This window comes from Saccopteryx bilineata, chromosome 1 (genome assembly GCF_036850765.1).
Source record: "Saccopteryx bilineata isolate mSacBil1 chromosome 1, mSacBil1_pri_phased_curated, whole genome shotgun sequence".
Lineage (NCBI taxonomy): Eukaryota > Metazoa > Chordata > Mammalia > Chiroptera > Emballonuridae > Saccopteryx > Saccopteryx bilineata.
The window spans coordinates 153,869,151-153,880,932 of record NC_089490.1 but is presented as its reverse complement, the minus strand read 5'-3'; the positions used below and the strand labels follow the sequence as shown (position 1 = coordinate 153,880,932).

The window sequence follows — 11,782 nt, the reverse complement described above, 5'->3', positions numbered from 1 at the left end:
CCACTCTGCAGCATCCAGGACCAAGTTCATCAACTCAAAGCCAAGCAAGTACATCGAGCACATCACTGACAACCAGCATGGGCCCTGTCTGAGGCACTGGGTGACACACTTCAGGTTCAGTAGCAGGTCCACCCTGTCCCAACCTTGTGAGCCAAGTAAGGATGTGGCCAAGTGGTCACCCAGAGACCTCCGGAATTGCTCAGCTGCTGGGGGAAAAATACACACACCTTATTTAACTGGAGATAAAATTTATTAAGGCAACACTGAAGCTCCGTGCACCGATGGCTAGGCAGGCAGCCCCCAGCCCCCTCTGCTCTAGAATACAAATAGGTACACCACCTCCACCCTGTCACAGGAGGCCCACTTCCCAGACCAGAAGTCCAGGTCTGATAGCTAAAGACTGATGTCTAGGGCCCTTCATGTAGAAAAGGAAATGGGATAAAAGAATTGTATCCTTGGTTTAAAACAATGAAAAAGAAATTTTTTGGAAACTTTTTCTAAAACAATCTCTTCAAAACCTTCTAGAAAATAAATTTCTGGAAACCTCCTATTGATGACTGATGAGGAAAGGCTCAGAACATGTTTCCTCTAGGCTCAGAGAGGGGGAAGGACTGAGACCTCTGAGTCCCCTTCCTGTCTATCCTACTTCTCTTCCTGGGCTTTCTCAGCAACTCCGGGGCTGAATGGTCCTACCACCCACATGATGGGTGTGTTCTGGGACACATACTCAACCATGTGGTCAAGGGCCTCCCGGGCCTTGGCAACTTGCTCACGGCTCTGTGTCAGGACGCTGCTGGACAGGTCCTGGAAGGAATGAATGCCAGAAAAGGTGGCTTGGAGATCCTCCACCTGGCGGCGAGCCTGCTGTACCTGGTCCTTCACGTGGGTAGGCAGCCCCTGGATGCTGGAGCCCAGCGATACGCAGGTGGCCTGCAGCTGCTGGGCAATGTCACGGAACATGGTGAGTGTCTGGGACTCGACCTGCTGAGAAGGGAGGGTGTGGGGGGAGAGAGGGGGTTGGTGATCAGGACCATTGCTTCTGAGAAAACGGTCCAAAGCCAGGGAAAAAGAAAACGGGTTCTACCACTGGCCTTCAGGAAAATTCTTCTACAGGAGAGGCTGCCTAGCACTGTGGTTTGGAATACCAGCTCTCAAAGTTTTGAACTGTGAGATCTACACTGATCAAATTGAAACACAGGCATAGACATTTCTCCAAAGAAGGCACACATGGCAAATAAGCACATGAACTAACTTCATTAGCCACTGGGGAAATGCAGCTCAAACCCACACTGAAACACCAGTTCACACTCACTGGGATGGCTAGAATCAAAAAGACAGATAATAACAGGAGTGGGCAAGAAGGGGCAGCTGGAGCCCTTGGACTAGCCAGTGGTGCATTACTATGAAAAAGAGACTGGCGGTTCCTCAAAATGACAAACCATAGAGCTACTATGTAACTTAGTATACCTCTCCTAGAATCCATTGATATGAAAACATGTCCACAAAAAACCTGTACACAAGTCTTCATAGGGGCACTATTCACAACAGCCAAAAGTGGAAACAACCTAGATGTCAATCAACTAGTGAATGGATCAACACAATGTGGTCCTTCACTGGAATATTACTCAGCCACGAAAAGGAGTGTGGCACTGACACTCACTACAGTGTGGAGAAACCCTGAACACATGATGCTCGATGAGAGAAGCCAGACACAGGCCACACAGTGTGTGACTCCATTTATGTGAAAGGTCCAGAACAGGCACATCTAGAGAGACCTGAAGCAGGTGTCAGGGCTGCGGGAGGGAGATAGGGAATGACTGCTCATGGGTATGGAGTTTCTTTTTGGGGTGATGAGAATGTTCTAAATGGATTATAGTGAGAGTTACACACCTTGTGAATACAGGTGTGTGACTTATGATGGTTTAACTAACAATTTTTCAACTTTGTAATGGTACAAAAACAATACACATACTTCAAATTTTGAATTTGGGTCATGTATTGGGCTAGCAATATGTGGGCTGACACTCTCTCGTGCTACTGGGCAGCGGCAGCAAGAGGCTTCTGCTCAATCAAAAGCTAATGTGGCCTGGCCTGTGGTGGCGCAGTGGATAAACCTTCAGCCTGGAATGCCAAGGTTGCCAGTTTGAAACCCTGGGCTTCCCTGGTCAAGGCACATACAAGCAAGCAATGAACAACTAACATGAAGCAACTATGAGTTGATACTTCCCATTCCATGCTCCCCTTTCTCTCCTGTCTCTGTAAAAACCAATAAATAAAGTATTTTAAAAAAAAAAAAAAGCTAATGTGCGTGTTTTCAGCACGCTCACAGTGGGCTGGGCTAAGCTGTGATGTTTGGTGGGTTAGGTGTGTCAAATGCATTTTGACTTATGATATCTTCAACTTACGATGGGTTTATCAGGATGTAACCCATGGTAAGTTGAGGAGCATCTGTATACTAAAAAAAACCACTGAATAGTACACTTTAAGTGGGTAAATTGTAGAGTATACAAATTATATCTCAATAATTAAAACTTGTTTTAGAAAGTACAAGACATTTTTAGATCTCAAAAAAAAATTTTTTGTGTTCGTGTGACAGAGAGAGAGAGAGACAGAGAGACGGACAGATAGGGACAGACAGACAGGAAGAAAAATGAGAAGCATTGGCCCTGGCCAGTTGGCTCAGCGGTAGAGTGGTCGGCCTGGCGTGCAGGGGACCGGGGTTTGATTCCTGGCCAGGGCACACAGGAGAAGCGCCCATTGGCTTCTCCACCCCCACTCCTTCCTCTCTGTCTCTCTCTTCCCCTCCTGCAGCCGAGGCTCCATTGGAGCGAAGATGGCCCGGGCGCTGGGGATGGCTCCTTGGCTTCTGCCCCAGGCGCTGGAGTGGCTCTGGTTGCAGCAGAGCAACGCCCCGGAGGGGCAGAGCATCGCCCCCTGGTGGGCGTGCCGGGTGGATCCCGGTCGGGGGGCATGCGGGAGTCTGTCTGACTGTCTCTCCCCGTTTCCAGCTTCAGAAAAATACAAAAAAAAAAAAAAAAAAAAGAGAAGCATTAATTCTTCGTTGTGGCACCTTAGTTGTTCATCATTGATTGCTTTCTCGTATGTGCCTTGATGGGGGGGGGGGGCTACAGCAGACTGAGTGACCCCTTGCTTAAGCCAGCGATCTTGGGCTCAAGCTGGTGAGCCTTGGGGTCTCGAACCTGGGTCCTTGCATCCCAGTCTGATGCTCTATCCATTGTGCCACTGCCTGGTCAGGTTCAAAAAAGATTTTTTAAGTTTAAAAAGAAGAGACAGTCTGGAAGAACTTTGTAGGCAGATGTAAGCAGTCTAGATCCTTGACAATTTCCCCAGCCAGGAAGAGATCAGAGCAAGACTGCACTGAGAGCTGTCAGCTGAGGGCCTTGGACTTGAACCTGGCTGACAAGAGTCAAAATCTGTACCTCCTGGCCTGACCAGGCGGTGGCGCAGTGGATAGAGCGTCGGACTGGGATGCGGAAGGACCCAGGTTTGAGACCTCGAGGTCGCACGTGGGCTCATCTGGCTTGAGCAAAGAGCTCGCCAGCTTGGACCCAAGGTCGCTGGCTCCAGCAGGGGGTTACTCAGTCTGCTGAAGGCCCGTGGTCAAGGCACGTGTGAGAAAGCAATCAATGAACAACTAAGAAGTCGCAACACGCAACGAGAAAACTGATGATTGATGCTTCTCATCTCTCTCTGTTCTTGTCTGTCTGTCCCTGTCTATCTCTGCCTCTGTAAAAAAAAAAAAATCTGTACTTCCTGGCTGCTGCATTCAGCAGTGTGGGGAAGGGGAGACATTTTCAGCAGGTTGGGTCTGAGTCCTGAACAGTGGTGCACTTATAGAGATATTCATGGTATCCTTATAGATATCACTTTTGTAGTGGTATGTGCTTTACTTATGAACTCATTTAATCAAATCTAAAAGGAACTCCCTTCCTCAACCCCTGGCAACTATAAATTCTCTGTCACCAAGGATCAGCCTGTTCTGGACATTTCACATAAATGAAATCACACAATATGTGGTCTTTTTTTCTGGTTTCTTTAAGCATCATGTCCTCATGGGTTACTCACGTCATAAAAAGTGTCAGCACCTCACTCCTTTTTATGTCTGAGTAACATTCATTGTATGGATGGGCCACATTTTGTTTATCTATCCATCCATCAACGGACTCTCGGCTGTTTCCACTTTTTGGCCATTGTGAATAATACTGCTGAGAACATTCACATACAAGTTTAGCTAATTTTATCTTAACTCTGCAGAAGACCCTATATCCTGTTTACAGATGGGGAAACTGAGGCCCAGAGAGGTTAAGCTGAGAAGCTCTAGTATTAGTATAGACCTAAGACTGCAGGGTTATCATTCAGAATGAGGTGTGAGAGTTGTATAAGGTGTTGATTCAATGAAAGCCGAGATGAGTGACAGTACAGGTGGCAAAAGTCAGAGCAGGGTACAAGAGGCTAATGCTTGGGAAAGACTGGAGGAATGACAGAAAGCTAGTAGTTACTATGAACCAGGTGGGTAAATGTGAAGAATTTGATGAATCATGCAATAGAGAGGGAAAGTTACAGGAGTGCCAAGACATAGCTTAGAATTCAGTAGGTTGAGACACATCACTATCAAGTGTCCCAGGTGCAGAAGCAACACCCACACTCAAGAGTAAAAAACTAGACAGACTTCCCAGAGGAAGTGCTGGTGAGTCCTGAAGGCAGTTCATGGGAGGTGAGGCCAAGAGAAGCAATCCAGGCAGGCTGGTCCATTGAGCAGATGTACAGAGAGGGGCAGTCAGGGATCCAAGTACCCCATACTCCATCCCACAATGGGTACCTCTGGCTTCACTGGGTCCCCATCTGTGCCCTGGAGCTGCTTCTGGTTCCAGTTGAGCCACATCTGGTGTAGTTTCTCCTGACCCTCCACCAACTTCTGATCAACTCCCTGCTTGACAGTTTCCATCTGGAACAGGAGAGAGAGCAACGAGAGAAAAGAGGCTGCCTTCAGTGACTGACCAAGGTCAGCAGAGTCCCTGCACATCCTGGGAGAGGGGGCCTTCTGAGGGAGTCTGCGGAGTCTTCCTTTTCTGAGTAAGGGGAGGGACAAGCAGAGGGGTGCTTTTTTCACATATGGTTTCCATAGCTACGAAGTGGCCACAAATTTTCTGCAGCTCCTCCTATTTTGTCAGTTTCTCCCTCCCCTTGCAACTGGGCCTGGCCATCTGACTGGCTGTGACCAACAAAACATAAGCAGATGAGCCCCGGCCGATTGGCTCAGTGGTAGAGCGTCGGCTGGCATGCAGGAGTCCTGGGTTCGATTCCCGGCCAGGGCACACAGGAGAAGCGCCCATCTGCTTCTCCACCCCTCCTCCTCTCCTTCCTCTCTGTCTCTTTCTTCCCGTCCCATAGCCAAGGCTCCACTGGAGCAAAGTTCACCCGGGCGCTGAGGATGGCTCCATGGCCTCTGCCTCAGGCACTAGAATGGCTCTGGTTGCAACAGAGCGACGCCCCAGATGGGCAGAGCATCGTGCCCTGGTGAGCATGCCGGGTGGATCCCGGTCGGGCGCATGCGGGAGTCTGTCTGACTGCCTCTCCGTTTCCATCTTCAGAAAAAAATACAAAGGAAACCCCCAAAACAAACAAACAAAAAAAACATGAGCAGATGAAACAGAAGTAGGGTCTTAAAAAGTGCTTGTGATGGAACATTATTCAGCTTTGAAAGGAAATGTAGACAACTGCTACAACAGGGATGGACTTGTAGGACATTATGCTCAGTGACATAAGCCAGACACAAGAGGACAAATATTATCTGATTCCACTTCATAGGAGGTCCCTAGAGGAGTCAGATTCAGAGACAGAAAACAGATGGTGGACACAGGGGCTGAAGGAGGGGGATGGGGAGTATTTAATGGGAACAGAATGGATAGTGGTAATGGCTGCACAACATGAATATCCTTAAGGCCACTGAGCTGTAGTTACAAAAGGTTATGATGGTAAATTTTATGTTATGTGTAGTTTACCACAATTAAAAATATTTTAAAAGAGTCCCTGGGCCTGACCTGTGGTGGCGCAGTGGATAAAGCGTCGACCTGGAAATGCTGAGGTCGCCGGTTCAAAACCCTGGGCTTGCCTGGTCAAGGCACCTATGGGAGTTGATGCTTCCAGCTCCTCCCCCCTTCTCTCTCTCTGTCTCTCTCTCCTCTCTCTCCCTCTCTGTCTCTCTCCTCTCTAAAAATAAATAAATAAAGTAAAAAAAAATATATTTAAAATTAAAAAAAAAAAAAAAAAAGAAAAGAGTCCCTGGCCAGTTGGCTCAGTGGTAGAGCATTGGCCCGGCATGTGGAAGTCACAGGTTCAAGTCCTGGTCAGGGAACACAGGAGAAGCGACCATCTGCTTCTCCAACCCTCCTCTCTTCTCTTTTCCCCTCCTGCAGCCATGACTTGAATGGTTCAAGCAAGTTGGCCCTGAGTGCTGAGGATGGCTCTATGGCCACCTCAGGTGCTAAAATAGCCCAGTTGCCGAGCAATGGAGCAGCAGCCCCAGATAGGCAAAGCATTGTCCCCTAGTGGGCCTGCCAGGTGGGTCCTGGTCAGGGTGCATGTGAGAGCCTGCCTGTCTGCTTTCCTGCCTCTCAGTTAATAAAAAAAACACTTTAAAAGAGTAGATATACTTCAAGTTAACAGAAACTACAATAATAGCAATTTAGCTCTTTAGGAAATAGAAAAATAAAAGCTTGGTGGCAGGATTTGACTGTAAAGAGGCAGGGGGACTTTAAGGGGTGATAAAAATATTCCAAATCTTGATTTTGGTGGCAGTGATATGTCCATTTGTATTTCTAAACCTCCTCAAATAGTACACTTAAAAACGGGAGACTTTTATAGTATGTAAATTATACCTCTATGAAACTAACTTTAAACAAAAAAAAAGAAAACATACTCTGCGCTCTCCCTACACCTGGATCTCTCAGACACTTCCTGGGAAGGAGCTGGCTAGCTGGAGGAAGAGTCCACCATGAGAAGCCCAGCCTCCAGCCAACCTGTCAGGGGCTGCACTACGTCCCATCCAAATTCATATGTTGAAGCCCTAACCCCCAGAACCTCAGAATGTGACTATATTGGCAGATCAGGTTGTTAAAGAGGTGATCAAGATAAAATGAGGTGATAAGGGTAGGTCTTAATCCAGTCTGACTGGAGTCCTTAGAGGAGATTAAGACACGCTCACAGAGGGATGACCATCTACAGCCAAAAAGAAAGACCTCAGGAAAAACAAACCCTGCCAACACCTTGATCTTGGGCATCCATCCATTCAACTGAGACAATAAATGTCTGTTGTTTAAGCCACCCAGACTATGGGACCTTGTTATGGTGACACCTGCAAACTCATCCAGGGCCACAGCCCCATGAACCAGTCCAGGTGGATGTGTAGAATGGTGAGGTTTGGGTTGGGTTCATGAAAGTGAATGCTGCTGTGCGGTACCCCCGTGCTGCGGGCAGGGCCTCACCAGGCTGAGTGCCTGCGTCAGCTGCAGCAGTGCCTCCTGGGCTCTCTGTCTGGTATGCTGCAGTTTGCCCAGTGAGTGTTCATAGGCCCGCTGGCGCAGCCGCTCTGAAAGGGAACCCAGACGCACGAAGTAGCTCTGCTCCTGCCGCTGCTGCTGCACCGAGGCAATATCGAAGCCCTCCAGGGATGTGGCGAGGTGGGCTGCAGGGGGGAAGCAGGAGAAGCATTGTGAAGGCTGGGATTCAGACAGCTCAGACTCCCCCGGTGCACATTACGGAGTATGGCCCTTGGTTTCCCTTGGACTACCCAAGTTTATGCGGGTCTGATGCTTGCAAGCTTTGAGGTTTCAGACTGAAGAATTTCCCTGCCATAGTTTTCCTCATCTACAAAATGTGTATGATGAGAACCAAACTCCCCAGGACTAAGAGGCTTTAGATTAGCTTGAGGATTTGCAAACCACCCTGCGGGACACATGCAAATTGACTCCAGTTCTGTACAACCAGTGAATACAACTATGCATGTTCATTATATATTGTCACTGGCTACTTTCAAACTACAACAGTGGAGTATGTGGCCTCTTGCCCAACAGAGACTAAAATACTTATCATCTGGTCCTTGAGAGAAACAAGTCAGCTGATCCTGTATTAGTGCCTGGAACATAGTAATAGTGGCCAATCTTTCACAATGTTCTACGTGCTTCATGGGCCTTCTTGTTAAATCTTAACTCTGCGAGGAAGACATTGTTTCCTATTTTTACAGTTGAGAAAACTGAGGCTCAGAGGGTTTAACTGACTTGCCCAATGTCATACAGCTTAAAAGTAGCGAATCAGAACTTGAATCCCGATCATCTGATCCCATGTTCTTAACCATGATACTTGACAGGAGAAGTCTGAGCCACATGAGAACAATCTTAATAAGTCAGTGCTATCTAGCCCCAAAAAAGTGCTCATGAAGTTACAAGACATAGGATAAAAAACTGCCTATCCTGATCATTTTAATCCTGCTCCTTTCAAACTTTAACAAAGTAGTTATAAGTTTGTGCTTTGTAAGTAATCTGATCAGGGTTTGAATCCAGACTTAATAACTCACTTGCTTTGTAATGCCCTATGGCAGGGGGCTGCACACTACGGCCTGGGCCAAATGCTACCCACCCTTATAAATAAGGTTTTATTGGTATATAGTCACACCCATTCATTTACCTGTTGTCTATGTTTTCATGCTACGATGTCAGAGTTGAATACTTGCAACAGAGACTGTGTGGCCCAAAAAGCCAAAAGAAATTTAGGACCTGGCCTGTTAAGAAAAAATTTGCCACCCTGTGGTCTATACAGAAGTGATTTTGCCAGTAAGCCTCAAGTTTCTCCTTCTGTACAACCACCCAAGTCAGAGCTGCCTGAAGTGTGAAATCTGGACTACCTTGTATTCAAAAAGGCATACAAATTAATGTTTAGCTATTTTTATTATTTATAGCAGATGATACGGCTTTTTATTTATAGTAAATAATAAATTTCCCTTCTAAAACAATCTGAAAAAGTTGCTTTAAAGAAGAGTTTCAAGGCCCTGGCTGGTTGGCCCAGTGGTAGAGCATTGGCCCAGCGTGTGGAAAGTCCTGGTTTGATTCCCAGTCAGGGCACACGGAAGCGAACATCTGCTTCTCCACTCTTCCCCCTCCTTTCTTCTCCCCCCCCCCTCTTCCCCTCCTACAGTCAAAGCTCCATTGGAGCAAAATTGGCCTGGGTGCTGAGGATGGCTCCATGGCCTCTGCCTCAGGTGCTAGAATGGCTCTGGTTGCAATGAAGCAAGCCCCAAATGGGCAGAGCATCATCCCCTAGTGGGCTTGCCGGGTGGATCCCAGTTAGGCACATGTGGGAGTCTGTCTTTCTGCCTCCCTGCTTCTCACTTCAGAAAAATAGAAAAAAATAAAAAATAATAGCCACATTTGAGAAAAATGGACTTCTCCATATTAACTCACCAAACGCAGGTCTGCAAAGATTAACCAAAACTAGCAACACTTTGAACCCACCCTGCTCATGTCCAGAACTTCTCCATGGCTCTCTGGGAACCCCTAAGCTCTGCACTTCGAAGTGAAAGAAGCTTGGTAATTTAGGCCAAGGATATCTGGCAGAGTCCTGGCATGTCGGAGTAAGCCAGCAAGGCCCCTTGGAGGGAGTAGGTGCCCTTGGCCAAGGGGAGAACCCCACAGAAGGGGGAGGAGGGCTATTTTCCTAGCCCAAGTCCCCAACTAACACAATAGTTCTAACAGGGCACTGCAATAGCTTCTTGTACCATCACCTACAGATCACCCAGTATCTTAAGCACTGCTGTGCAATGACTTCATCCTTCGTGGATGGACAGAAAATCAAAGCTGCTCAGACAAATCTGTTCTGGGCTGTAGCTTTCAGAGCTGGCTCAAGACCTTCCTCCAGCAGACCCTGTTTTAGCCTCCTGCCTTCGAGGGCCAAGACCCATGGCTGATCATCAGGGAAGACCTCAACCAGGCCCATCCTTAAGAAGTTCACAGGTGGGTTTTGGAAACTCAAAGGACAAGTTATATGTTACACTCAAGCCACATGCTGCATGACTGAAGATCGCCAGCCCTGCTTAGAACACTGTGCTTCTCCAGAAAGCAAGGGACTTCCCCTTTCCATTGAGGATTCTCAGGGAATTCATGAGGACTCACAGCCAACTCAAGCAGGGCTCCAAGTAGCCGAAAATAATAGGACAAATGAAGTGTCAATAAAGTAAACACATCAGATTGGAATACTTTGTGTTAATCCACATGTTCAAACCTGTAACATAAAAACCACTATGTACCCGCCCTGGCCGGTTGGCTCAGCGGTAGAGCGTCGGCCTGGCGTGCGGGGGACCCGGGTTCAATTCCCGGCCAGGGCACATAGGAGAAGCACCCATTTGCTTCTCCACCCTCCCCCTTCCCCTCCTTCCTCTCTGTCTCTCTCTTCCCCTCCTGCAGCCAAGGCTCCACTGGAGCAAAGATGGCCCGGGCGCTGGGGATGGCTCCTTGGCCTCTACCCCAGGCGCTAGAGTGGCTCTGGTCGCAGCAGAGCGACGCCCCGGAGGGGCAGAGCATCGCCCCTGGTGGTCGTGCAGGGTGGATCCCGGTCGGGCACATGCGGGAGTCTGTCTGACTGTCTCTTCCCGTTTCCAGCTTCAGAAAAATACAAAAAACAAAACAAAACAAACAAACAAAAAAAACACTATGGACCCATGGAGGGTGCTGGTGAGCCAGTCCATGACACCAAAATAAATACATTTCCCTGCTTTTCCTCAATAAACTACCTCGGGGTAAGCAAAATTGCAGAGAACTTTCTCCATGGAAGTGTTCCAGCTACAGAGAAAGAAGTGATACTTTTAAGAGGAATCTGTGGCAATCCCAAATGGAAAAAGAGGTAGAGATAAAGATTAGCTGTCTACTCCTCAGGGAACCACACGATTCCACTTATAAAAAGTTCCAGAACAAGCCCTGGCCGGTTGGCTCAGTGGTAGAGCATTGGCCTGGCATGCGGAAGTCCCCGGTTCGATTCCCAGCCAGGGCACACAGGAGAAGCGCCCATCTGCTTCTCCACCCCTCCCCCTCTCCTTCCTCTCTGTCTCTCTCTTCCCCTCCCGCAGCCAAGGCTCCATTGGAGCAAAGTTGGCCCAGGCGCTGAGGATGGCTCTGTGGCCTCTGCCTCAGGCGCTGGAATGGCTCTGGTTGCAACAAAGCAACGCCCCAGATGGGCAGAGCATCGCCCCCTGGTGGATCCCAGTCGGGTGCATGCAGGAGTCTATCTGACTGCCTCCCTGTTTCCAACTTCAGAAGAAAACAAACAAACAAAAAAAACAAACCTCAGGGGAAAAAAAAAAGTTCCAGAACAGCCTGACCAGGCAGTGATACTGTGGACAGTATCAGATTGGGATGCAGAGGACTCAGGTTCGAGACCCCGAGGTCACCAGCTTGAACGTGGGCTCACCAGCATGAGTCCAAGGTCACTGGCTCGAGCAAGGGGTCATTCAGTCTGCTGTAGCCCCCCTGGTCAAGGCACATATCAGAAAGCAATTAATGAACAACTAAGGAGCCGCAATGAAGAGTTGATACTTCTCATCTCTCCCCCTTCCTGTCTGTCTGACCCTATCTTTCCCTCTCTTTGACTCTGTCTCTGTCACACACACACACACACACACACGTTCCAGAACAGGCAAAGCAGCACTTCTTGCTGGGGACAATTCTGACCCCCAGGGAACACTAAACAATGAGCAATGTCTGGGGACATGTGTGGC

General features: G+C 48.2%; 1 protein-coding gene across 4 annotated transcripts in view; it reads right to left on the bottom strand.

Moving 5' to 3' along the window:
* Window positions 1-228: 228 nt before the first annotated feature.
* Window positions 229-11,782, bottom strand: part of PLIN3 (perilipin 3) — a 28,291-nt gene continuing 16,737 nt past the window's right edge. For 3 of the 4 annotated variants that reach the window (XM_066275156.1, XM_066275185.1, XM_066275166.1), the window contains exons 6-8: window positions 7,506-7,705; window positions 4,841-4,966; window positions 229-984 (exon numbers count right to left, since the gene is read on the bottom strand). In XM_066275156.1, coding sequence (XP_066131253.1) covers window positions 643-984; window positions 4,841-4,966; window positions 7,506-7,705 — 668 coding nt within the window. In that variant the 3' untranslated portion in view covers window positions 229-642. The remainder of the gene's footprint in view (window positions 985-4,840; window positions 4,967-7,505; window positions 7,706-11,782) is intronic. The other variant, XM_066275177.1, reaches the window with a different exon arrangement.